The 27,314-nt window shown below is 43.1% G+C and overlaps 1 protein-coding gene across 1 annotated transcript; it reads right to left on the bottom strand.

The window, feature by feature from the left end:
• Positions 1-1,912: 1,912 nt before the first annotated feature.
• On the bottom strand, positions 1,913-25,392 carry LOC139407976 (fibronectin type III domain-containing protein 7-like). Its single transcript, XM_071151832.1, is given in 14 exon segments — positions 1,913-2,211; positions 14,817-14,854; positions 15,017-15,046; positions 15,373-15,633; positions 15,943-16,077; positions 16,080-16,196; positions 16,386-16,643; positions 16,827-17,084; positions 17,371-17,625; positions 17,932-18,186; positions 18,453-18,710; positions 19,409-19,669; positions 20,023-20,280; positions 25,245-25,392. Coding segments are annotated over 13 exon segments (2,526 nt in total). The 3' UTR covers positions 1,913-2,211; positions 14,817-14,822.
• Between the last annotated feature and the right edge of the window lie 1,922 nt (positions 25,393-27,314).

Here is a 27,314-nt window from a genome sequence, read left to right on the forward strand (position 1 = left end):
TGAACACTGTTCTGGCCAAACCTGTTCCTCTTCAACTAGAAAAGAGATCGTTTTGCACCAGGTGAAAGTTGATTGTATTAGTTTTGGAACAGGGCTGCCTCTTGGGCGCACAAAGTACTTAAGTAAAAATACTTTAAAGTACTACTTAAGTAGTTTTTGGGGGGTATCTGTAATTTGTATTTGACAACTTTTACTCCACGACATTCATAAAGAAAATAAATGTACTTTTTACTCCATACATTTTCCCTGACACCAACAATTCTTGTTACATTTCAAATGCTTAGCAGGACAGGAAAATGGTCAAATTCACACACTTATCAGGAGAGAATCCCTGGTCATCCATTCTGCCTCTGATCTGGCCTGGCTATCCGTAAATTGAAAACAAGAAAATTGTGGCGTCTTGTTTGCTTAATGTAAGGAATGTCAAATCAAAATCACATTTTATTAGTCACATGCACCGAATACAACATGTGTAGATTTTACAGTGAAATGCTTACTTACGAGCCCCTAACCAACAATGCAGTTAAAAAAAAAGTCTGGGTAGCCATTTGATTAGATGTTCAGAAGTCTTATGGCTTGGTGGTAAGAAGCCTCTTGGACCTAGACTTGGCCCTCCGGTACAGCTTGCCGTGTGGTAACAGAGAGAACAGTCTATGACTTGGGTGGCTAGGGTCTTTGACAATTTTTAGGGCCTTCCTCTGACACCGCCTGGTGTAGAGGTCCTGGATGGCAGGAAGCTTGGCCCCAGTGCAGTACGCACTACCCTCTGTAGTGCCTTGCGGTCAGAGGCCGAGCGGTTGCCATACCAGTCAGGTTGCTCTCGATGGTGCAGCTGTACAACCTTTTGAGGATCTGAGGACCCATGACAAATGTTTTCAGTCTCCTGAGGGGGAATAGGTTTTTTCGTGCCCTCTTCACAACTGTCTTGGTGTGCTTGGACCATGTTAGTTTGTTGTGAAGAGGGCACGACAAAACCCTGTCCTGGAGGGCCAACACACTTGTGGTTTTCATCCTGTCCTTCTAATAAGGGACTAATTCAGACCTGGGACACCAGGTGAGTGTAATTCACTACGAGGTAGAAACAAAAAAAGTGTTTTCGGCCCTCAAGGGCCGTAATTTAACAGCCCTGGAGGCAGAAAAAAATCAGTGGCAGAGCAGCAGTTTAAGGGTTAAGAGTCTACTCAAGGGCTTAATGGCAGCAGATGGCACCTGAGATTCTGATGTCAGAAATCCACTGGTTGCCAGCTCACTCCCACCAAATTTCCCCATCAGCCCTGGGATTTGAACCGACAACCCTCCGGTTACTGGCACTGGAGATGATGAATACATTACATTATTAATTTGTTTAAAAGGTTTCATCACTTTAGAATACGCTTTCTTAGGAGTTATTGCGTTCATGTTTGTACGAAATGCTTATTTGCATTTGATTATGTGATTAAATAAATGTCAGGCTGTATGAAGAACAACACAGCATGGACATTTGGAATTGGTTGCAGCCAGGTTGTGGTTTTGAGAGCTTCAAAGTTGAGAACCCATAGACCTTCAGAAGTGTGTCAATTTATTGGAGGAAGTATTAGAGGAGGTCCAGCCATGGTGGATTGGGAGTTGAAGGGAAGTGAGTGGTGATTGGGTTGTCTGCAAGTCCATCAAGGAGTGTGGTGCTGGAAGTGAAGCATGATGGGGTTGGGCTTGGAAAGTACTTTTCTATAACAGCCTGAACTCTTTTTATCAATCTCTGAAATGATATTACAAATATCCAAACAACAAATAATTAATGTAAGAAATGTGTTTTATTGAAAGGAAAATGCAACAGTTTATACAACTCAAAAAATACATACTCCAAAAATTCCTTATCTTTTAAGTAGCAGTAGTAGTAGGTACTTTTTATTGCATTTTGCTGACATATATCCAAATAAAAACATTTAATTTCTCATTCTTATTAAAAACGATGCAATCACGTAATAAAAAAAGTGTTAGATAAAAAATAAAGCTACTTATTCAGGATGAATTTGTTGTTTTAATTCAGTATATTTGTTCAGATCAGTAACTGTAGATGTTCTGCACATCCAAAAACAGGTCTTAAACTAAACTATAATTTAGGCTGGGATATTTTGTAGAGAGGTTGGTTCACTTCCTCTTGGGGTTTAGGTAGACTTGTTGGGGGAATGAGAAGCTTGTTTCTGCTCCTCCTGATATCTACGGGACTGGGAACTGTGAAAGCAGAGAAGAATAACATGAAAAAAAAAACATTTATTATGCATGTTAAAAGGACAATTGCACTTCCTGATTTGGCCCAGTTTTGAAGATTGCTCATTAAGTAATGATTGCGGCCATGACTGAAGCCAAACGAGAGTTGTCTTGGTGGTGTGGTTTGATGTGGGTATGTTATGTTTGGATATTGTACCCTGGCAGGTTATGTTTGTCCCTCATGAGTCACCATAGCAACAGCATAGCCATTTCTTTAAAATAGCCATAATTAATTTAAGATCAATCAAAAAAAGCTGTAACTAATTTAGACGTTTTAGAGGTCTTAGTAGTGCAATTTGACATCGAGCTAAGGTCTTTGGTGCAGTATTTCTGAAGTTAAAACATGTGCATGAAAAACTGGTCAGTGCACTGCTTAGCATTCTTTCGAGTTGGGAAAGTCTGGCTGCGTGCTCAGGACTGATTTCTGAGAACAATAACATGTCTACAACTTCATAATCGGCAAGCAGTAAAACTATCATAGATAAAGCACAAGCTACACACTGTTTATCAGTACCTGAATCACTTAATAGCTAGCTAAGTTCCAACTGTTTGTCAATGAAGCTAGCAAGTAGTAGCGAGCAGGCACATTGAGCAGCCAGGCCACAATCAACTTATTAATGGCAAATGGTGTGTAACGGCTTTCTTCTATCTCCTCTTCTGATGAAGAGGTAGAACAAGGATCGGACCAAAATGCAGCATGTAGATTGCGATCCATGTTTTAATGAACAAACGTAAAACACGAATCAATGCAAACACTACAAAAATAAAGAACGTGATGAACGTAACGAAAACCTAAAACAGCCTATCTGGTGAAAAACACATAGACAGGAACATAGAATGCCCACTCAGATCACACCCTGACCAATCAAAACATAGAAAATACAAAGTAAACTATGGTCAGGGCGTGACAGTACCCCCCCCCCAAGGTGCGGACTCCGGCCGCAAAACCTGAACCTATAGGGGAGGGTCTGGGTGGGCATCTGTCCGCGGTGGCGGCTCTGGCGCTGGACGTGGACCCCACTCCATGACAGTTTTAATCCCCCTCCTAAACGTCCCTAAATAGGTTACCCACCACAATGATAACATGGGACAGAGGGACAGCTCGGGACAGAGGTAACTCGGGACAGATGGGTAGCTCAGCACTGAGAGGAAGCTCAGCACTGAGAAGAAGCTCAGCACTGAGAGGAAGCCCAGGCAGGAAGTAGAAACTACCAGAACCTGGCTGGCTGGCGGTTTCAGCAGATCCTGGTCGACTAGCAGATCTGGAAGAATCTGGTCGACTGGCGGATCTGGGAGAATCTGGTCGACTGGCGGATCTGGGAGAGTCTGGTCGACTGGCAGATCTGGAAGAGTCTGGTCGACTGGCAGATCTGGAAGAGTCTGGTCGACTGGCAGATCTGGAAGAGTCTGGTCGACTGGCAGATCTGGAAGAGTCTGGTCGACTGGCAGATCTGGAAGAGTCTGGACGACTGGCAGATCTGGAAGAGTCTGGTCGACTGGCAGATCTGGAAGAGTCTGGTCGACTGGCAGATCTGGAAGAGTCTGGTTGACTGACAGCTCTGGCTGCTCCGTGCTGACTGGCTGCTCCATGCTGACTGGCAGCTCTGGCTGCTCCATGCTGACTGGCTGCTCCATGCTGACTGGCAGCTCTGGCTGCTCCATGCTGACTGGCTGCTCTGGCTGCTCCATGCTGACTGGCTGCTCTGGCTGCTCCATGCTGACTGGCTGCTCCGGCTGCTCCATGCTGACTGACTGCTCCATGCTGACTGGCGGCCCTGGCTGCTCCATGCTGACTGGCGGCCCTGGCTGCTCCATGCTGACTGGCGGCCCTGGCTGCTCCATGCTGACTGGCGGCTCTGGCTGCTCCATGCTAACTGGCAGCTCTGGCGGCTCCTTGCAGACTGGCAGCTCTGGCGGCTCCTTGCAGACTGGCAGCTCCTTGCAGACTGGCAGCTCCTTGCAGACTGGCAGCTCCATGCAGACTGGCAGCTCCATACAGACTGGCAGCTCCATACAGACTGGCAGCTCCTTGCAAACTGGCAGCTCCTTGCAAACTGGCAGCTCCTTGCAAACTGGCAGCTCCTTGCAAACTGGCAGTTCCGAACAGGCGGGAGACTCCGGCAGCGCTGTAGAGGCGGAAAGCTCTGACAGCGCTAAACAGGCGGGAGACTCCGACAGCGCTGAAGAGGAGGGAGGCTCTGGCAGCGCTGGACAGGCGAGGCGCACTGTAGGCCTGATGCGTGGTGCTGGCACTGGTGGTACTGGGCCGAGGACACGCACAGGAAGCCTGGTGCGGGGAGCTGCTACCGGAGGGCTGGGGTGTGGAGGTGGTACTGGAAAAACCGGACCGTGCAGGTGCACTGGAGCTCTTGAGCACCGAGCCTGCCCAACCTTACCTGGTTGAATGCTCACGGTCGCCCTGCCAGTGCGGCGAGGTGGAATAGCCCGCACTGGGCTATGCAGGCGAACCGGAGACACCGAGCGCAAGGCTGGTGCCATGTAAGCCGGCCCAAGGAGACGCACTGGGGACCAGCTGCGTAGAGCCGGCTTCATGGCATTAGGCTCGACGCTCAATCTAGCCCGGCCGACACGCGGAGCTGGAATATACCGCACCGGGCTATGCACCCGCACTGGAGACACCGTGCGCACCACTGCATAACACGGTGCCTGTCCGGTCTCTCTAGCCCCCCGGTAAGCACAGGGAGTCTGCCCAGGTCTCCTACCTGGCGTAGCCATACTCCCTGTTAGCCCCCCCCCAAGAAATTTTTGGGGCTGCCTCTCAGGCTTCCATCCGCTACGTCGTGCTGCCTCCTCATATCTGCGCCTCTCCGCTTTCGCCGCCTCCAGTTCTTCTTTGGGGCGGCGATATTCTCCTGGCTGAGCCCAGGGTCCTCTTCCTTCTAATTCGTCCTCCCATGTCCATACCTCCTCTTTGGGCTGCTCCTGTTGCCTCTTTGGGCGGCTACACTCCCCTGGTTTAGCCCAGGGTCCTCTCCCGTCGAGGATTTCCTCCCATGTCCAGAAATCCTTATTGCGCGTCTCCTCGCGCTGCTCCTGCCTGTTGACACGCTGCTTGGTCCTTTTGTGGTGGGTGATTCTGTAACGGCTTTCTTCTATCTCCTCTTCTGATGAAGAGGTAGAACAAGGATCGGACCAAAATGCAGCATGTAGATTGCGATCCATGTTTTAATGAACAAACGTAAAACACGAATCAATGCAAACACTACAAAAATAAAGAACGTGATGAACGTAACGAAAACCTAAAACAGCCTATCTGGTGAAAAACACATAGACAGGAACATAGAATGCCCACTCAGATCACACCCTGACCAATCAAAACATAGAAAATACAAAGTAAACTATGGTCAGGGCGTGACATGGTGACTATACTTCAGTGCTGTTTAAAAAAAAAAAAAACGTTTACACTATCTATTATAGGCCTGCCGACTTTTGAAGATAGGAAATTTCACTCCAAGCTATCTTGAATGTCAATGCTCCTCCCCTAGCCGGGTCAGCACCCCTACTTCCCACGGTTAGGAATGCAATGTGAATATAATGTAGCCTATGGATCTGGGCTAATTCAAGTGGTGGGTTAAATCACTAGTAAGCCTAGTAGGCTGTATAGCCTGTTATCACATACTGTCATAAGCAGGGATGTAGTGCTGCCATAGCGGGAGTCACTTTTTTCAGTTTGAGAATACACAGAGCTGCATGGTAAAATAATTTATGGAAAATTAATTCTGATAAATTCTAAATAAAACATATTTAGGCCTGATTTCCACTAAAATGCCATGAAAATGATAGAACGCCAAACTAAATAAATATGTAGGCTATAGATGCCTATTGGTAGCTAGTCTAAATGGCAGTCTGGTGTCATAGACTGGACCTAACATAGTAAACATAAATCCCGGAGACTCAAATTAGTTTGATATGTTGCGTTTGCTATGGTTACATAAGACAGATGGTTACTTAAGGCAAAAACGAAAGTAGGGTGGTTGCTCGGGGTGGAAGGTGGTTGTATAAAAGGAACGTCTAGCAAACAAAAGTTTACGAGTTTGAATCTTATCATGGACAACTTTAGTATTTTAGCTAATTAACTTTTCAACTACTTATTACTTTTTTATCTACTTTGCATCTACTTAGCATGTTAGATAACCCTTTCCGTAACCTTAACCCTTTTAGCTAACCCTAACCTTAACCCTTTAAACTTAACCTCGCTTTCGTATCGTCTGAGGTTCCCATAGATTGGAAAGCTGCCTCGGTCATCCCCCTCTTCAAAGGGGGAGACACTCTAGACCCAAACTGCTACAGACCTATATTTATCCTACCCTGCCTTTCTAAGGTCTTCGAAAGCCAAGTTAACAAACAGATCACCGACCATTTCGAATCCCACCATACCTTCTTTGCTATGCAATCTGGTTTCAGAGCTGGTCATGGGTGCAGCTCAGCTACGCTCAAGGTCCTAAACGACATCATAACCACCATTGATAAGAGACATTACAGTGCAGCAGTATTCATCGACCTGGCCAAGGCTTTCGACTCTGTCAATCACCACATTCTTATCGGCAGACTCAACAGCCTTGGTTTCTCAAATGATTGCCTCGCCTGGTTCACCAACTACTTCTCTGATAGAGTTCAGTGTGTCAAATCGGAGGGCCTATTGTCCGGACCTCTGGCAGTCTCTATGGGGGTGCCACAGGGTTCAATTCTCTGGCCGACTCTCTTCTCTGTATACATCAATGATGTCGCTCTTGCTGCTGGTGATTCTCTGATCCACTTCTACTCATACGACACCATTCTGTATACCTCTGGCCCTTCTTTGGACACTGTGTTATCTATCCTCCATACGAGCTTCAATGCCATACAACTCTCCTTCCGTGGCCTCAAACTGCTCTTAAATGCAAGTAAAACTAAATATATGTTCTTCAACCGATCGCTGCCCACACCTGGCCGCCCATCCAGCATCACTACTCTGGACAGTTCTGACTTAGAATATGTGGACAACTACAAATACCTAGGTGTCTGGTTAGACTGTAAACTCTCCTTCCAGACTCACATTAAGCATCTCCAATCCAGAATTAAATCTAGAATTGGCTTCCTATTTTGCAACAAAGCATCCTTCACTCATGTTGACAAACATACCTTCGTAAAACTGACCATCCTACCGATCCTCGACTTCGGTGATGTCATTTACAAAATAGCCTCCAACACTCTGCTCAGCAAACTGGATGCAGTCTATCACAGTGCCATCCATTTTGTCACCAAAGCCCCATATACTACCCACCACTGCGACCTGTACGCTCTCGTTGGCTGGCCCTCGCTTCACATTCCTCGCCAAACCCATTGGCTCCAGGTCATCTACAAGTCTCTGCAAGGTAAAGCCCCGCCTTATCTCAGCTCACTGGTCAACATAGCAGCACCCACCCGTAGCACGTGCTCCAGCAGGTATATCTCACTGGTCACCCCCAAAGCCAATTCTATCTTTGGCAGCCTTTCATTCCAGTTCTCTGCTGCCAATGACTGGAACGAACTGCAAAAATCACTGAAGCTGGAGACTCATATCTCACTCACTAGCTTTAAGCACCAGCTGCCAGAGCAGCTCACAGATCACTGCACCTGTACATAGCCCATCTGTAAATAGCCCATCCAACTACCTCACCCTCTCTTATCCTACCTCATTTGCACATGCTGTATATAGACTTTTCTACTGTATTATTGACTATGTTTGTGTATTCCATGTGTAACTCTGCGTTGTTGTATGTGTCAAACTGCTTTGCTTTATCTACGACCAGGTTGCAGTTGCAAATGAGAACTTGTTCTCAACTAGCCTACCTGGTTAAATAAAGGTGGGGGGAAAAAATCATAACCCCTAGCCTAGCTAACGTTAGCCAGCTAGCTCACTTTAGCCACCTAGCTAGAATTCATAACATATTGTACGTTTTTGAAAATTAATGAGCATCTCGAATTTATGCACAGAATAATACGAAATGCTCTGAGACCAGGTTGTAAATGGTTGTTTCTTCCATGTATTCTTTCTCTATGGCGGTGGCACAAATGATGAACTGTAGGCGTGTGTGCAAAGACCAATCGATCGGAGGCTTGACCACTGTGTGGACCAAATCCAACGTAACAAGAACAACCACAGGCAGAAAACTCCACCAGGGGCTTGCTAAAACGGCTGTCATCAAAAGAGTCTTCTACAACGCACTTGAACTCGCCCTACTGTCCGAGTACTGTCCTTACACCAACGAGATCTAGGATCCAATTCACCGCGTGTCTGCCATGAAGTTCCTAAAACCCCATAGACCCCCTTGCGCAGTGGAACCCAGAACGATACGTGACCACTGCTGCCTTTCAGCACCACAATTCGAAGGCCGCTCAAATCGTTTAAAATAACTCTTAAAACCTTTTGTGACTAGGGGGCAGTATTTTCATTTTTGGAAAAATAACGTTCCCGTAGTAAACGGGATATTTTGTCAGGACAAGATGCTAGAATATGCATATAATTGACAGCTTAGGATAGAAAACACTCTAAAGTTTCCAAAACTGTAAAAATATTGTCTGTGAGCATAACAGAACTGATATTGCAGGCGAAAGCCTGAGAAAAATCCAATCCGGAAGTGCCTTGTGTTTTGAAAGCGCTGCGTTCCAATGCGTCCCTATTGAGCAGTGAATGGGCTATCAACCAGATTACTTTTTCCCCGTATTCCCCAAGGTATCTACAGCATTGTGACGTAGTTTTACGCATTTACGCATACATTGCGCAAGTGGTCACCTGATGCTCTCAGAGTGATTCTCGTGTAAAATACAGAGGTAGCCATTATTCCAATCGGTCCTACTGAAAAACCAATTGTCCCGGTGGATATATTATCGAATATATATCTGAAAAACACCTTGAGGATTGATTATAAACAACGTTTGCCATGTTTCTGTCGATATTATGGAGCTAGTTTGGAATATTTTTCAGTGATTTCGTGACTGCAATTTCCGGGTGATTTCTCAGCCAAATGTGAAGAACAAACGGAGCTATTTCGCCTACAAAAATAATATTTTTGGAAAAAATGAACATTGGCTATCTACCTGGGAGTCTCGTGAGTGAAAATATCCGAAGCTCATCAAAGGTAAACGATTTAATTTGATTGCTTTTCTGATTTCTGTGACCAAGTTACCTGCTGCTAGCTGGACAAAATGCTATGCTAGGCTATCAATAAACTTACACAAATGCTTGTCTAGCTTTGGCTGTAAAGCATATTTTGAAAATCTGAGATGACAGGGTGATTAACAAAAGGCTAAGCTGCGTCTCAATATATTTCACTTGTGATTTTCATGAATTGCAATATTTTCTAGGAATATTTATATCCTTTGCGTTATGCTAATTAGTGTCTGTCGATGATTACGCTCCCTCATGTGGGATGGGGAGTCACTAGAGTAAGACTAGTAGGCGTAGGCCTCATCACTTATTATTATTATTACTAGCAATACAAATATGATTACTTCTCATAATGGTGCTCGCTGCTCATTTAATAAAGTTAAATCAAAGCTGAATCAGATTCTGTCAAGATCACAATGATAAATTAGTATTTTACATAACAGATCCAAATATAATAATAGCATATAAGCAGGGGCACAAATTTCACTGGGGATGGGGACATGACATATAACCTATTTAGTTTAAATGGTATAGAAGCAAACGTGTAGATCAATCAATCAATCAAATGTATTTTATAAAGCTCTTTACAGTGCTTTACAGATACTCAGCCAAAACCCCCAAAAGAGCAAGCAATGCAGAAGCACAGTGGCTAAGAAAAACTCCCCAGAAGGCAGGAACCTAAGAACAGACCTAGAGAGGAGCCAGGCTTGGAGGGGTGGCAAAGTCCTCTTCTGGCTTTGCCGGGTGAAGATTTTATGAGCACATGTGGCCATTAAGGCAAGATCGTCAGTCAAGATGTTCAGAGATTAGGGCAAGTAATAACCATAAAAACGTTGTAGTGCTGATCATTGTCTCTGAATATACTGAAATTGTCTTTAAGGCCTTCGACTCCTCTTTCTATTCTGGTTAGAGGCAGTTTTTTGCTGTTCTATGAAGGGAGTAGTACACAGCGTTGTATGAGATCTTCAGTTTCATGGCAATTTCTCGCATGGAATAGCCTTCATTTCTCAGAACAAGAATAGACTGACAAGTGGCCATTTTGAGCCTGTAATCGAACCCACAAATGCTGATGCTCCAGATACTCAACTAAAGAAGGCCAGTTTTATTGCTTCTATAATCAGCACTACAGTTTTCAGCTGTGCTAACATAATTGCAAAAGGGTTTTCTAATGATCAATTAGCCTTTTAAAATGATACACTTTGATTAGCTAACATAACGTGCCATTGGAACACAGCAGTGATGGTTGCTGATAATGGGCCTTTGTACGCCTATGTAGATATTCCATTAAAAATCATCCGTTTCCAGCTACAATTGTCATTTACAACATTAACAATGTTTACACGGTATCTCTGATCCATTTGATGTTATGTTAATGGACAAAAAAATGTGCTTTTCTTTCAAAAACAAGGACATTTCTAAGTGACCCCGAACTTTTGAACGGTAGTGTATGTGCTGTCTTTCCAATTGATGTAAACTTTTCAAACAAATATTCATTTGAAAGAATCTAAAGACTTTCACAGTGTAGGTCTGTTGTTTTAACAATGTAATAACAATTTCTAATGTTATAAGTGTCTTTAACATTCAGTAACAGTAAGAATACGTTTATAGCAGTGTAACAGAACTGATCTACCAAGGCACAGATGCGTTTCAAGAGCATAAACTATTTTGTTTTTGAATCCTCAGACCTCTGACTGGGAGCAGCATGGGGGACGGTGTCATCTAGCGGAATAGAAATTAAACTATTACTCAGATATTATTTAATGAAGATTACTGAACTTCCAATCATTAATTCCTTTTCAACTAATTCATATTTAGCATTGTTTTTTTTAATACACATTTTGATGTCCCCTGATTTACATAATGTTAATTACCTTTTTGAACATGTACTGAGGGCATATTTAATTTAATTTACCCACCTTGGCAGAGCGCCTATTTACAAATAACCACCAGAACTCAACAATAAGCCTCAATAGCTCTAAAATAGCATGAAAAGTAGAGGGTAGGATTAGAGCAACAGAACGCATCTTAAAGCATCAATCAGCAGTAGAAACAACAGCAAAGCGGCTTCCCTGGTTCAGTAAAAAACTGAGGTATGGGGCTGGAGAAATTGTATCAGTCAAATTCATAGACAGAGCTATGGATGCAAGGATTGACCATCAATGATACAGTGCCTTGCGAAAGTATTCGGCCCCCTTGAACTTTGCAACCTTTTGCCACATTTCAGGCTTCAAACATAAAGATATACAACTGTATTTTTTTGTGAAGAATCAACAACAAGTGGAACACAATCATGAAGTGGAACGACATTTATTGGATATTTCAAACTTTTTTAACAAATCAAAAACTGAAAAATTGGGTGTGCAAAATTATTCAGCCCCTTTACTTTCAGTGCAGCAAACTCTCTCCAGAAGTTCAGTGAGGATCTCTGAATGATCCAATGTTGACCTAAATGACTAATGATGATAAATACAATCCACCTGTGTGTAATCAAGTCTCCGTATAAATGCACCTGCACTGTGATAGTCTCAGAGGTCCATTAAAAGCGCAGAGAGCATCATGAAGAACAAGGAACACACCAGGCAGGTCCGAGATACTGTTGTGAAGAAGTTTAAAGCCGGATTTGGATACAAAAAGATTTCCCAAGCTTTAAACATCCCAAGGAGCACTGTGCAAGCAATAATATTGAAATGGAAGGAGTATCAGACCACTGCAAATGTACCAAGACCTGGCCGTCCCTCTAAACTTTCAGCTCATACAAGGAGAAGACTGATCAGAGATGCGGCCAAGAGGCCCATGATCACTCTGGATGAACTGCAGAGATCTACAGCTGAGGTGGGAGACTCTGTCCATAGGACAACAATCAGTCGTATATTGCACAAATCTGGCCTTTATGGAAGAGTGGCAAGAAGAAAGCCATTTCTTAAAGATATCCATAAAAAGTGTCGGTTAAAGTTTGCCACAAGCCACCTGGGAGACACACCAAACATGTGGAAGAAGGTGCTCTGGTCAGATGAAACCAAAATTGAACTTTTTGGAAACAATGCAAAACGTTATGTTTGGCGTAAAAGCAACACAGCTCATCACCCTGAACACACTATCCCCACTGTCAAACATGGTGGTGGCAGCATCATGGTTTGGTCCTGCTTTTCTTCAGCAGGGACAGGGAAGATGGTTAAAATTGATGGGAAGATGGATGGAGCCAAATACAGGACCATTCTGGAAGAAAACCTGATGGAGTCTGCAAAAGACCTGAGACTGGGACGGAGATTTGTCTTCCAACAAGACAATGATCCAAAACATAAAGCAAAATCTACAATGGAATGGTTAAAAAATAAACATATCCAGGTGTTAGAATGGCCAAGTCAAAGTCCAGACCTGAATCCAATCGAGAATCTGTGGAAAGAACTGAAAACTGCTGTTCACAAATGCTCTCCATCCAACCTCACTGAGCTCGAGCTGTTTTGCAAGGAGGAATGGGAAAAAATGTCAGTCTCTCGATGTGCAAAACTGATAGAGACATACCCCAAGCGACTTACAGCTGTAATCGCAGCAAAAGGTGGCGCTACAAAGTATTAACTTAAGGGGGCTGAATAATTTTGCACGCCCAATTTTTCAGTTTTTGATTTGTTAAAAAAGTTTTAAATATCCAATAAATGTCGTTCCACTTCATGATTGTGTCCCACTAGTTGTTGATTCTTCACAAAAAAATACAGTTTTATATCTTTATGTTTGAAGCCTGAAATGTGGCAAAAGGTCGCAAAGTTCAAGGGGGCCGAATACTTTCGCAAGGCACTGTATATCAATGTAATAGTTTTAACCATGTTTTGAGGCTATATTTTATTTGTTTACATGTTCTTTGTTTACTAACATTGGAGTAAAAAAAAGCTTATATTTGGGGTTCTGATGGGGTAAGACATTTGAACTAAACTTATGAGTTATTTTCTTCTAGCCTTTTAAAACAGGCAAAATATACTACGATTTGTGAACTTGTGCTCAAGTAGAGGGAGGAATTTTATTTTGAAGCTTTTTGCATGATGTCGCTGATTTCACGGAGCTGTTCTAAGGGGCAGTTGACTTTTAAAGAGTCAAGGAAAATTTCACTGTGAACTCAAATGTAATGTGGAAATGTTGCCTTCCTTGCAATGTCTGTGTATGACCAGCAGAGGGAAACTGATACTCTTAATCCCGAGAGAACCACTACAGCAATGCACTCCATAGGACTCACATTTACACCCTAAAGATATGAGTATATTTGTTGGGCCCCCATCCTACACACATTGGTCATTGTAAGGCAGGAGCGGACTGGGACCAGAAATTGGCTATGGCATTTCTAACATACCAGCCCATTTTTCCCTTGAGGCACCCACACTGGACCATTTTCTTCCCTCAAGGCCTCCACACCGGACCATTTTTTTCCCCTTGAGGCCTGTGTTATTAGCCAGATAATTATAATTTCACCCCCCAAAAAAACTAGTTAGACAGGCCCATTGGGCAAAACATTTGCACAAAATGCCAGATGGCCAGTCTGCTCCTGTTGTAAGGTGGAGACTTGTAGGGAGGTGGCTATCTGAGTCAGTTTTTGTAATTCTCATAATAGTGTTTTATATCAACTATCTATTTAATAGAAAGTTTAATTTTCCCTATATCGATTATGTTACTTCAACTATACTACAGCTGTCCCTGTAAAATAACACACCCTGATCTGTTGCACCTGTCTTTGTGATTGTCTCCACCCCCCTCCAGGTGTCGCCCATCTTCCCCATTATCCCCTGTGTATTTATACCTGTGTTCTCTGTTTGTCTGTTGCCAGTTCATCTTGTTTGTCAAGTCAACCAGTGTTTTCGTTCTCTGCGCCTGCTTTTCCCAGTCTGTCTTTTTCTCGCCCTCCTGGTTTTGACCCTTGCCTGTCCTGACTCTGAGCCCGCCTGCCTGACCACTCTGCCTGCCCCTGAGCCTGCCTGCCGACCTGTACCATTGCCCCACCTCTGGTTTACTGACCCCAGCCAGCCTTGACCTGTCTATTGCCTGCACCTGTTGGATTATTAACCTGTTGTTAATTCAACGCTGTCTGCATCTGGGTTTTACCTTCATACCTGGTACACTGGATAGGTGCAGTGAAATGTGTATGTGACAATAAAACATATAAATACTGTATATAAAGGTCTATGGCTGAAAACCCTATTCACTCTGACAGGGTATTGACCCATAAATTCAGTTTAATACTTCCTGTTGTGCTCTGCTGTGATTCGATCTGCAGCTCAAAGGCTATTTATTCCTAGAGTGTGTTCAGCTGGGATGACACGGGAGCTACTTTGGGAGATAATGGTAAATGCAGTAGTTATAGTATTATGAGTGTATGTTTGGATTGTGTACTAGGGGTGCTCTGATTCAAACTGATGAGAAATTGCATGATACATACCATCTGCTAGTCCAGACTTCTCTTTCCTCGATAGATTACTGTGGGAAAGAATATATTTGAGAAATGTTAGAGAAGTGAATACATTTTGCACTGATGCATAATTTCCCCTCCATTTTATCCCACAAAATACCATAGGCTTGAGTCTGTGAAAACCAATACTAGGCTACAGATCATTTATGAAAAAAAAATCAAAAACATACCCATTCCAACATTGCTTCCCGAGCAGGAAACTGAAATCAGACAAGAATATGTTAATCACATTTATTTGTAAAGCCCTTTTTACATCAGCTGATGTCACAAAGTGCTGTACAGAAACCCAGCCTAAAACCCCAAACAGCAAGCAATGCAGGTGTAGAAGCACGGTGGCTAGGAAAAACTCCATAGAAAGGCCAAAACCTAGGAAGAAACCTAGAGAGGATAATAATCTGGTATATGCCAATGACTTTGTAAAACCATGCTATACAAACAAAGCAAAATGAATTTGACTGAAATGTAATTTCCTTTTAGATTATGTATGTAGATCTTTCAAGTGGTATTGTGGTATTGAGTAGCCTACCTGAGTACATCCTCTGGGGGCAGAACTGGACCATGGCTCCGTCCTGGGAGAGAGGGGCCACCACTACGTTGTAGACGTCCCCACACATGATCTCCGGCACTTCACAGGTGTTGCCCCCGGGGGGAGGGGTGCAGGTGTAGTTGGACTGGCTACCAACCATCTTGGCCGTGTAGTTATGGAGACCGCCAGTGGAACGCCAGTATACACGCAGTGTGTTGTTGGCCATCCTGTACAGCTTCACGCCCGATGGACAACAAGCACCTGGGAGGGAAAGATAGTTCAGTAAGGCACTAGAGTGGCAACTGTGCAGGGCGCAATGGTATGTGGATGTTAAAATGTACTTGGCTATGATCAAACTCTGACACTCTTCTGTAACTTAATGCTATAGAAATGAATTGTGTGTAATTCACCTAGAGTGTAATTCACCTAGAGTCAGTAATTCACCTAGAACGTTTTCCATTTTTCGATTCCACTGACTCAGTGGTCCCATTGTTGCTATGATAGGTGCCTCTGTCTTTCACTCATTGGATGAGAAGCTGGGATATATTAGTCTATCTATCTGTCACTCACTGGATGAGAAGCCATGATAGGTGCACTCAGACATGTGTCCAGTGCGGCTGATGGCCTCCATGCTGACGGTGTAGTTTGTTCCGCAGGTGATGCATCCCATCAGGCAGTGGGTGTCCAGGGTGTGGCAGCGGGCGGGCCTTTCGGTGAGGTCAGAGAGGTCATGTAGGTGTGTGTGCCTCTCGCCATCGACCAGGTGACATTTGTCATGGCCTGAGTCACCTGTTCAACGTTAAAGGTTGCCGGGCAACAGGGTGCTAGAGGACGAATGGAAAGCACAATTGTGAGAAATGTATACTTCTTTTTTTTAATCTATCTGCAGATAACTGAATGAACAACTTCATAAAATGTTCACCACAACATCACCAGTAACAAGTGATACCAGTAGTCCAAACGAATTAACCAAAACCTTTCCCTTTCTCCATATAGTTTCCATGGTTCCCTACCTGTTTCCAGTGGAATACTGTAGCTGGGAAAACTGTCGCCCACGGTGGTGGTTGCTATGGCGCTGACCTCATAGACCTTGCCACAGGGCAGGTCAAGTATCTCACAGGACGTTCCTCTGGAAGTGCAGGTGTTTCTGTTGTCCTGGGCCACTACGCTCACTTTGTAGGTGGTACCTGCTCTGTTGGGAGTACTAAAGCTGACATTGACACTGGTGGTGTTGATCTGGGTCACATTCAGGATCTCTGGCATACAGGGAGCTGAGAAAGAGAAAGTGAAGGAGAGAGGAAGTGGCATGGGCAGGGTTAGCGTCACAGTGATCTTTTACCTGTGGGTGTAATGACACACATCATGTTTTCCCATTCATCCAAATAAACTGGTGATATGATTAGTTAGCAGACACTTTTCTATGTGGCAATTTTTCTTAAAGATGTTTGTGTTACCTGTCTCCTTAGTGTGTGATCTGCAGGTGTGGTTGCACCCTCTAATCTCATTACAGGGGATCACCACCACACTGTAGGGGCTGTTACAGGTGAGGTCGGAGAGAGCGCACACTGGTGCTGTGTCGTTACACAGGATGACCTCTGACCCTTCCACCGCCCGCGTCTCGTACACCTCAGCCCCGCGCACTGCTGACCACATGATCTCCAGGGTGCCGGGGGAGGCCAGGGAGATGAACACATCCTCGGGACAACAGGGTACTGGGGACGGACAGAGAGAGAGAGAGGGAGAGAGTAAGAAAGAGAGAGAGAGACATGGAATATATTTATTTCAGTATTTATATCATTGTCAATATGAACTGATGTGGGCTATCTGAAGAACATCTATCAGCATTCATATTTATTTAGATCCCCCATTCAATGAGCTGAATGAGACTTGTGTGAACGTTTTTTTATTTATTTTTTAAATAGCGTGATTTCAGAGGCACATTATGTGTGCTGGGTCTCTGGCACACCGCTAGACTGTAGAGCTAAAGCTTCTACTTACAGGTGGTGTAGTTGAGCACGGGGCCCGGTGGGCTGGATCCAGCCAGGCTGAAGGCGAACACAGTCATCAGGTAGGTGTATCCACACTGGCAGTGATAGTTACAGCTGGTGGAGCTGGTGTTGCACCTCTCCTCCTGACCATCATCCCTCTTGATGAAGGCCACGTAGGTGTCGGTGTAGGGTATGGCGTCCCACAACACAGAGCAATTACCTGCCTTGGTCTCCTCCACACGCAGAGGCTCTGGTGGGCAGGGAACTGAAGGGAAACACACGGCAGGGTGTGCAGTTATTAGATGTTCATCATATGGTTATTACATGTCTGTAATAGTGGCTAAAGGTCGAGTTATTCACGTTACTTTCAATGAATTCCTGTGTTGTTAGTACCTTACATATGCATCTCATGCGTTGATGAAATAGTAGAATGATCTCAAGTGTATCAATATGCTGTGCTTTACATAGCAGGTTTGTGTCTTCTATTACTAGATGTCACAAACCTGCCATATAACAAACAATCGATTTGTTTGCTTGATTGATTGACTGATTGATTGATATGTCTACGCACAGGTGATGAACTCCTCAGGAGCAGAAGGGATGCTGGGTCCTCCCTCGTTGATGGCTGTCACGGTGACGGTGTGTCTCTGGCCACACCCCACGGGGGCCAGGGTGCAGGCGCCGGTGGTAGAGGTACAGTTCAGCCCCTCTGAGCTGAAGGCCAGGTACTCCCCTGCCCCCTGAGATGGAGCCCAGGACACCGACAGACCGGCCTCAGAGCCCACCATCCTCACCTCCAACTCAGTGAGCACAGGGATGCATGGACCTGGAGGGAGGAGAGAGAAATAACATGAGCACACACACAATTAGGTACAGACCTAGACGAATCCTAAACGTGCTTACAAATATACTGCACAAATTGGCGCTCTTGCTTGCCATTTGCTCCACCCTATCCCTATCAGGTCTCGAAAAGGCCTCATTAACTGAAAGTTAAATAAAGCTAGATCAGGTACATTTTCTGAAGAAAATGAAACAGGGCAGTGTAACACTGAAGAGTGTACTTGCTAACCAAAAATCCCCTCTCTTCCTTACGTGTGATCTGGCAGACGGTGAAGTCGTCTCCCTGTCTTTTCTCGGGGTCCCAGGCGTTGCCCTTGATGCAATAGGTTGTCCCAGCCTCCAGGCCAGAGAAGGTCACGCTGGTGTCAGTGGTGTTGAGCTTCACCCTGCTGTCTGAGCCCTCCATGATGATGCTAATGGTGTACAGGAAAACGTGGTCCACAGGCTCCCACCCCACCACAATGGTGTCATTGCTGGGAGAGGTGGAGTTGAGCTTGGGTGCAGCAACCACTTTAGGAGAGAGTCAGCAATGAGACATGTTATGTAGAGTGTGTATTTGTTTGTCTGTGTTGGGGGTGTTCATGGTTTGCCTTTTAATTGTGTGATATCATTCAGAAAGCTCTAAAGTGTATTTTCTGTTCTGTGGGATCACTTTACAATGTATTACAACATGACTGAGATTTGAGACGATCAAAATTCTCTCCCTCTCCTCTGCCTTCTAAAGAAGGTCAAACCACAACACAATAGGATGAAACTGCTGGTGGCTTGTTTTGGTACATGAAGATATCCGATAGGCTGACTAACTCAGGTCCTATTCCCAGGGTAACCAACGCAGTGTTCTCAGTTGTCAACCCAGTTAGGTTTATTCTTTGTGTATGGAGAGGGGTCAGATATAATTACAGCGGATACCTCCCTCCTCAGGGCAGCAAGATCATCTCACTAATAGAGGAAAGTACCGGATTTGCAATACCTCATCTGAAATCAAGTTTTTAAGGTCAGGTATGTAGCTACAATCCTCTTCCTGGCTTTGGCTCATTTACGTCAGCAAAGAGATCGAGTGACTTATGGTGGGGGCACTGGAGATAAAGGTTGTTACTGTTTTCCCTATCAATGACTAATTTCTTTATACCAGGCTTTCATGCTCTTGTGTTTTTTTTTCTTTCCCCCAACAGACGGTGAATGTGAATGTGAGATACAAGGGACAATACCTGTCTTTGCTACCACAGGGAGGGAAGGCTGGCTCCTGCCTCCGCTGTTGATGGACATGACACTGAGAGTGTAGTCAGTGTAGGCCTGAAGGTTGAGCACGGTCCCAGGGGAAGAGGGCACCTCGGTTTCGTAGAAGAAGGACATGTCGGCGGTCTCGGCACGCAGGATGTAGGAAGTGGCACCGGACACCTGAGTGAACTCCACGGTCATGCTCTCACTCTGTTTTGATGTTGCCATGTTGATGGTGGGCACCTCAGAAGCTACAGAAGGAGAAAAAAACAAGAAGAGGGAATTGTTGAAACTCAAGTAAGGAGATACCCACATGAAAATGTAAGGATTGTAACCCGTTACACCACAATAATCATACCTGGTTTTATTTTTCACTATAAGCCCACTGTTATAATACACTTTATATTTCTTATGAGAGGTTGTACCTTAACATTGCTCTAAATATTTTTTTTTATATATTCCCTTATAGCTCTGATGAGAGAGAAAAACAGAACTGGCCCTGGAGCGGTGATTAATGACAGAATGTTACGAGATCACAACATAATGTATAGCCTATTGTTTCACCATCATCTCCTTAGGGTCACATAGGAGACACTGATTTTACCGGTGGTCTCTTCTACTTCAGCCTGGCTCAAAACATTCAGGCTGTTATCCATGGCCTCAGCCCTGATGATGTACATGTTGTTGGGGGTTAGAGAGTTGATGGAGCCCATCACAGAGTTGGCACCGAACTGGGCGAAGGCTGAGGCATCCAGGGAGTTCTTGGAGGTTGCTGTGATCTTGTAGGAACTGGCTCCTGAGCATCTGCTCCACTGCACTGTCATACTCTTAGATGTTACGGTGAATATCGACACTGTGATTTCTATATGAGGTGAGAGATAGAATCACTGTCAAATGCTGGGTTCATGTCTGGATCAAATTAGAAAATATTATAGCACTGCTATTGCATACATGTATTATAATTACATGATCATTCTAGTGTAATAATCAGGATTCTTTTAATCCACTTTCATCCGACCATCATTTTCTGCAGTTGAAAAAACTGTTTAGGAATTGTATTGTGGAATTGAATTGGAATTGAATTGTATTGTGACAAAAAATATAAATGTTTTACCTGATGAAGCTGAACTCTGGAAGTAAAAACAGAAAAGGAAGTAAAAACCGTAAAAAAAAAATATATATAATACTTTTAAGGGAATGTAAAACAAATTATATTACACAATGTTCATACCATGAGAAGTTTTATGAAATTCAAGCAATCACTTTCCTGGAATGAACGTTCCCTACTCAAGGTTAATCTTACAGTACACCTGATGGCAGGTATGCCAGTCAATAAGGCAGTGTTCCCTCTAGATAGCTCATTCCTTTTCCTCCAACAGACTATTCATGTTCTTCTGATGTTATTGCAATAGTAATGTATTTGAAATATATGCTATGTCCTACACAAATAGCACAGGTATAAAGCTTCACAGTAAAAAAAAAAAAGAAGTAATCCTTCTTACCTGAGAGCCTATGCCTATCAAGGCGAAAATCACCATCCAATGAATAAATCCCATTCTGTTTTTTTCTTCTTGATGTTATCCTTTTCTGTTGTTTCTTGCACTCCAGGGCTTCTCTTGATTAGTTGAAAGGAGCTATTTGAGAATTGCTTCACGTTCTACGTTTATCCTTTCTTTAACACATTTCTGGTCTGTGTTGACTGAAATACCTATATGTGACCCCGCCCACTGCAGCCAATCATTGGCAGGGCCAGAACAGCTACCTGCAGGCAGGGTTGTGTTCAGTTCGCTCCAACGTTTGCTACGTTTGTATTGAATGACACATTTCCCCCAAAACGGTGCACGGGTACGTTTCTGTTTGCTCCCGTTTGGTGGGTGTGGTGAGGTGTGGCCTGATCAATATGGGTGTGACCATATGGGTATGACATTATCTCACATTTCTTTTAGACTAACATTTAGTTTTCAGCAGCCAATCATTGGCAGGGCTAGAATTTGTATAAACCTTGCTGTCTGTCTCTCTGATATTTGCAACATTGTTTCAATATTAAAATTTGATCTCCAGCTGTCCATAGTAATGAACGTGCTGGGAGTCGGGACGAGACAGACAGGCAGGCAGAGTTTCACAGCCAGTCGAAATCATGAATCAACGAAACGAAGTGTAGCTAGTTTGCAGTCTTTCCAGCTTCAGTTTGAAGTGATTGTGCTAGCTATGTTGTTGGCTAGCTCCTCTGAACACCAGTGTCCTGACGAGAAAGTACATTTTCTTGCCAGGAGAAATCGCACCTCATTGGCTCATTGTTATTGATGTATCCAAATAAATGTTACAAGAAAACAGCATAAACAATTAAAAATGCAGCTACTGTTGTTATTCTGGCTGCACTGTTTGACGTGACTAAGTTAGCCATAGTTGGCGAGCTAGCAAGCAAGGGATAAGAACATTGCCAGCCAGTTTGGCAATAAAAAAATTGAACATTTCGAACAAAACAACAAGACTGAACTACTGGTTCGTGTCTCTGGCAAACGGATAGAAAACGAACGACCACCCGACTTGGGTAGCAACCCTAAATTTGTGTCGGGACTGTTTCTTGTGAAAGGATGAAATAGTATGAATAAATTCATCCACATTTTTTTTTTAAATTAAAATATGTAATATGTTATTTTAATATGTTGGTAACCCATTGTATAAAAGTAATAATGCCATTTAAGTCAGTGTTTGGAAAATACAGTAAATTGGCATGGGTGTTGTTAGGCCCGAGACGAAGTCGAGGGCTGGCAAAACGTGCCACTATATCCTCCAAAGACCGGCTTCTTGGGCATTATCACTTAATTATGAGTGCGATATCTCATGTGGGGATTTGCTAGGATCACCTACTCTCGGAATAACCTTTCAAAAGCATTTGTTGGAGACAAGACAGGTAGAATGGTGAATTAGGTTGTCCCACACATCCTTTAATAGGAGGTATTTTCCCACCTTCTGGTTATTCTCAAGCATCCTTCTCTTCCTCATGCTCTTGTGAGCAGGGGAATACGGTGAGATATCTCACCCCTAATATCAGTGAAACTGGGGTTATGCAAGTAACCTTAAGTTGTCCTTCAATTATTTGTTTTGATATCTCACATATGGGGATATGGCCAACTCCCATATCGCAAAGACATGCTCTACAAAGCAGTGTTAATTTCGTCAACAGCAATAGTGGGAAAAATATTAGTTAAACACCTATTTTTCTGTGGCAATTGAGAAGACTATAACTGACTATACCCAAAGAAAACTAAAAACAAAAATAATTGTTCATTTCAGTTGACTAAAATGAGACGAGAGGAAATTACCTCTGTGACAAAAATCTGACCAGAGAGTTTTTGGACAAGAGTTGAGAGCTTTTCAGTGAGTAAGCACAATGAAATATTAGCAGTACAGATGCGCAGCTCTGTTCAGCAGTGGGAAGGACATGCCACACCCGGCACACACAGCCTACATCAGCTGTTGAGTTGCGGGGAAGCAAGCGATGAGTGTAGGCAGACAGGCAGACAGGTGCCACCTCCGCCTCCAACTATACACATTGTGCAGGTGACTCTCTTGCTTCCCCGTAGCTACACTGTTTGCCATTTTTGCAATTTTATCAGTAGCTTACTGTATTAATCAACTGTATAAACTGAACACAGTAGATTGCACAGTAAAATATAAAAAAAACACTGCAAGACTGCAAGACCTTTCTGTAATTTCAACAGTAAAACACTGTAAACTACTGTAAATGTGTTTTACAGTATTAATTATGGTGCATTGTGGGAAAATGTTGTGGGTGGGGAAAGAGTCTCTGCCCCATTAAAATATTTTAAGGCGTGCCTTGTAAAAGGCTATATTTGTCAAGTACCCCTGACTGCAGTGGCCAGGCTCAATGTGGATGGAATCAAACATTTGACTCCATCCAAAACGTTAGACTTTTTTTTTGTCCATCTGAGGTCGTTTGCGCAAGGCACACGTTGAATACAAAAGGTATTTCATTTTTGAAGATCGTAAGAAATATTATATGAAGTGGTAACAGCAGATGTGTTGTAACACTTTTTGCTTCATGCTATATTTGAGACAAGCTACTGATATTGTTGCAGTGAACAACAGACTTGTAATGTATGTCATGTACTGTTAAAATTGTATTTATAAATGTTATAACGTTGTAATTATATTATTTCATTGAGCACATATAAACATACAGTTACTACCTATCCTGATTTATAATGCTATTTACTTTCCTCATGAGAATGGACACAGACTACAGCTGAATGTGCTTTGTACATTAAGTCATACCGGCTCCAGTAAAGAGATCAGAGACTCGGGTGACTTCTACAAGTGATTTTAAGGATGCAAATGAAACGTTTTTATAACGTTCAAGACTTCCGGCAAGGGAAAGTTCTGCAGGAGAACTAGGCACCACCATTGCCTAATTTGCTGCATGTTTTCCTTTGAAAAGGAAAATCACACAATCGGATGGGTATCCCAAAAACCATTATATCCACTAGTGATGAGAATTTCATAATTTATTACATACCTCAGTGAATGCATCAGGAATATATTTCAGGATGTAGAAGACATCGCCCCCCCCCCCTCACAGCATGTCACATCAGCATCCAGCTCTGCTGGAGTTTGATGTATGAATTGTGTACGTAGTGTAAAAACTGTGGGAAATAGGTCCCAAAAAGTGTCAAGAATAATAAACAAGAAAAAGTATGAGCAATAACAGTAGTGTGCTTTGCGTGCTGCAAGCACAGAAATAATAATCACTTTTCATATGTTATAACAGAAAATAAATAGGACTAATATAATATACTGAATAGCCAGCATCTTACCGTCACAACAAACACCCCACAGTTGTTTGTGAAACCTTGCTTTGGTAGGCCCTGTGGTGTGAACAATGTACCATATTCAATAAAGGAATGACAATTAAGACTTTTGGTACAGTTCAGTGGAATCATTTAAAGGAATATCTAACCTGAACATCATCCACACCAAAAGTCCTCAAAGGTCCAGGGGACAAGATCCGAGCACTGTTTCTGTGAACAGTGTATGTGAAGTAAAGGAAAAGTACAATTCAACAGCTTTTTATACTCCAGCATGCTTAACAGTTTTGAACACAGTTGGAACTGAATTAGCCCAAGTATGTTTCACAACATGTATGGGATGTTGCTGGACCAGAAAATGTATTTTCGACTGCAAACACACCATTTCTCACATCAATGCACTCACATGTCAAAGATCTTTCATTGGACACTGTTTCAAAGCAATGTGTATACTTTCTTCGTAAATGTGTTTTGAAGTTTTTCTTATTTAACTTCAGTTTGCAGTGTGGACAAATTACAATGACTTTTCTTGACTTGCCATGTATGTTGGGACCAGGTGATTTCATTATTGAATATACTGTGTTTAGGCTGTGTAGACTCGCTATGTGTAACTAAGGGAATGGCATCAACAATAAACATTTAGAGCCAAACACAACAAGGCAGACATTGAAGAAACACAGAAAATCAACACTCAAATCGATTACATAACTGTACATGGCTGTACTAGGCTTATTGCTCAAGTAGGCAAATTTGTCCAAATAAGATTCCCTCATTGTGAGCAATTAGCTAGCTCACGTGCAAATCGGTGCTAATTAACGCTATGCTAACATCGGTACGGTATTTGGTCATATAAAAATATACCACTGCACTGGTATAACATGAATATTACAAAGTACATTACACATAATGACAGTCTCAGTTACTTCCATGGTTTATATTTTTATCCATGTAGGTTAGGTTAGGTTTGATTAAGGTTCGCTTTCGTTGACGTTGATACCTTCGACGTTTACCTCAACTTGGGTGACCTTGAAGGAGCCGGGAAGGGTTCGGGTTATATGCGTTTGACTCCGCCCACATTGAGCCCGGCCCTGACGTTTGACTCCGCCCACATTGAGCCCAGCCCCGACGTTTGACTCCGCCCACATTGAGCCCAGCCCCGAACTGCACACTGCAGTCAGGGGCTTCTCATATTTTTTGCACCCTTGAGTGAGAATGCGGTGCCCCCACAAAATATGGTATTATAGTGTATTTCAGAAATTCTACAAACCTCTACAGTGACTTACTGGCCAATTGCTGCCAGTCATTTACTGTAATTCAGAATACATTTTGGAGCACCAAAAACCTTTTGAACATTAGTGGGTGTGTGGTATTGGTTCTCACTCATTAACATATTTTGAGGCGTGTCTTGTAAGAGGCTATATATGTTGCTGCGGTGAGGGAGATTGCTGTACAGATGTAAGTAATACTTGAGTGTTTCCCCAACAAATACCTTTATATTTATAGGGGACACATCAAAGTGGCAGGAAATCTCAAACCTTTAATGTTTGAGTGGCTAGCCATATCCTTTTGATCTGTTTTGCCCTGTAGTCACTGTCATTTTAGAAGCCTTTGTTAAGGCCTAAAATGCAAGCGATATAAAACCACCAAATATAAGTTGGTATGCTGTAATATATCATTAAAGTGGAACTAACAGCGTTTAAAATACTTTGCAGATAAGAAATAAACAGATAATTATATCAATAAAAAAAATCTAATTCACAGTTTATGCTGCAAAACCAACTTTATAAGAGGTTTTAGAAAAAGGTTATATTTGGCTCAACATTCCATGACATACACTAAGGCATTGTTGGCTGAATAGATGGATGCAGTTCAATGCATGATTAATATAATTCACCGATACTTTTCTTAGTAGTCCAAAAAATATTGCTATCAGGTTGTAAATCACAGTTGGCATGGTACATTGTTTGCTGTCTCTATTCGGGATACACTGTTTCAGTTTCAATGACTCAATATGTTCGACAAAAACGGACGATTGTAACTAAGGCTGGGAATATCAATACAATCAAACTAGCAAGGGCAATTGTCACAAGTCAGTCATAACTTTGCTAATATGCTAGTGTACATATTTATGGATCAAGCTAGCTGCTAGGAGGACATCATGTCATTGGGTGAGTGACTGACCTTTTCCCCTCGTATTGTTTTTCAGTGGCTACACAGCTAGAGATGCACGTGTCATTTGGTTTGGTGGCAAGAAATGTGACTCACTTTGCTAGCTATGCTAAATGACTGTTATCCAGTTAGCATATCTCTTGTGTTTTAAAATTCACTCTGGCTAGCTATCTACTCTGATTTCAGAGCACTCTTGTTTGAGTGTGCCAGAGTGCAGAATAACTGATGAATTTACAAAGGCACAAGACTCGCTGAATATGACTGGTGTCAGTAAATGTAGGCAAAAAAGTAATAATTATTGTTAGAGTTCTGGTATCTGGATAAATATGACAATGAGTCACCGATTGTATACTATGTATTTTTTATTAGCTAAGCAATAAATGGCAAATGCAACTTTTGTATATACGGGCTCACTGTAATACCACGCAGGGCAGAACAGGGAACTGGCAGGATGTACGTAAACAGTGTTCTTATACTGTGATAGACGTAGTTCCAACCCATCAGTTGGCCTATCCCAGTAGAGGCTGAGCGTGGTTTAGACTTGCTCAGCCTATCGCAGGCGCTCAGGCTGGTTCCCGCCTCTTGGCGCTTCTTGGAGTCCTCCCTCCGTCGATGTATAGATTCTTACTGTTCTGGTATCACAGCCTAGTTATAACAGTTGCTCAGTTCCTGCTATTGTGTTGTTCAGTATTTGTCCATCTCAGTTAAACCTCGTGATGACCACCCCTCCCTATACCTGATTAACCACAACTTTGTAAGATACAGCAAGTCACACCATGTGCTCAATATTGTCACATACAAACACAAGGACAAAGCATCTGCTGTGTTGTTATCTACAGTTTTGCAACATGCAGGTCACACCATGTTACTCAGTTCTTGTCACACACACAAACAGGCA

This window comes from Oncorhynchus clarkii, chromosome 4, assembly GCF_045791955.1.
Source record: "Oncorhynchus clarkii lewisi isolate Uvic-CL-2024 chromosome 4, UVic_Ocla_1.0, whole genome shotgun sequence".
Lineage (NCBI taxonomy): Eukaryota > Metazoa > Chordata > Actinopteri > Salmoniformes > Salmonidae > Oncorhynchus > Oncorhynchus clarkii.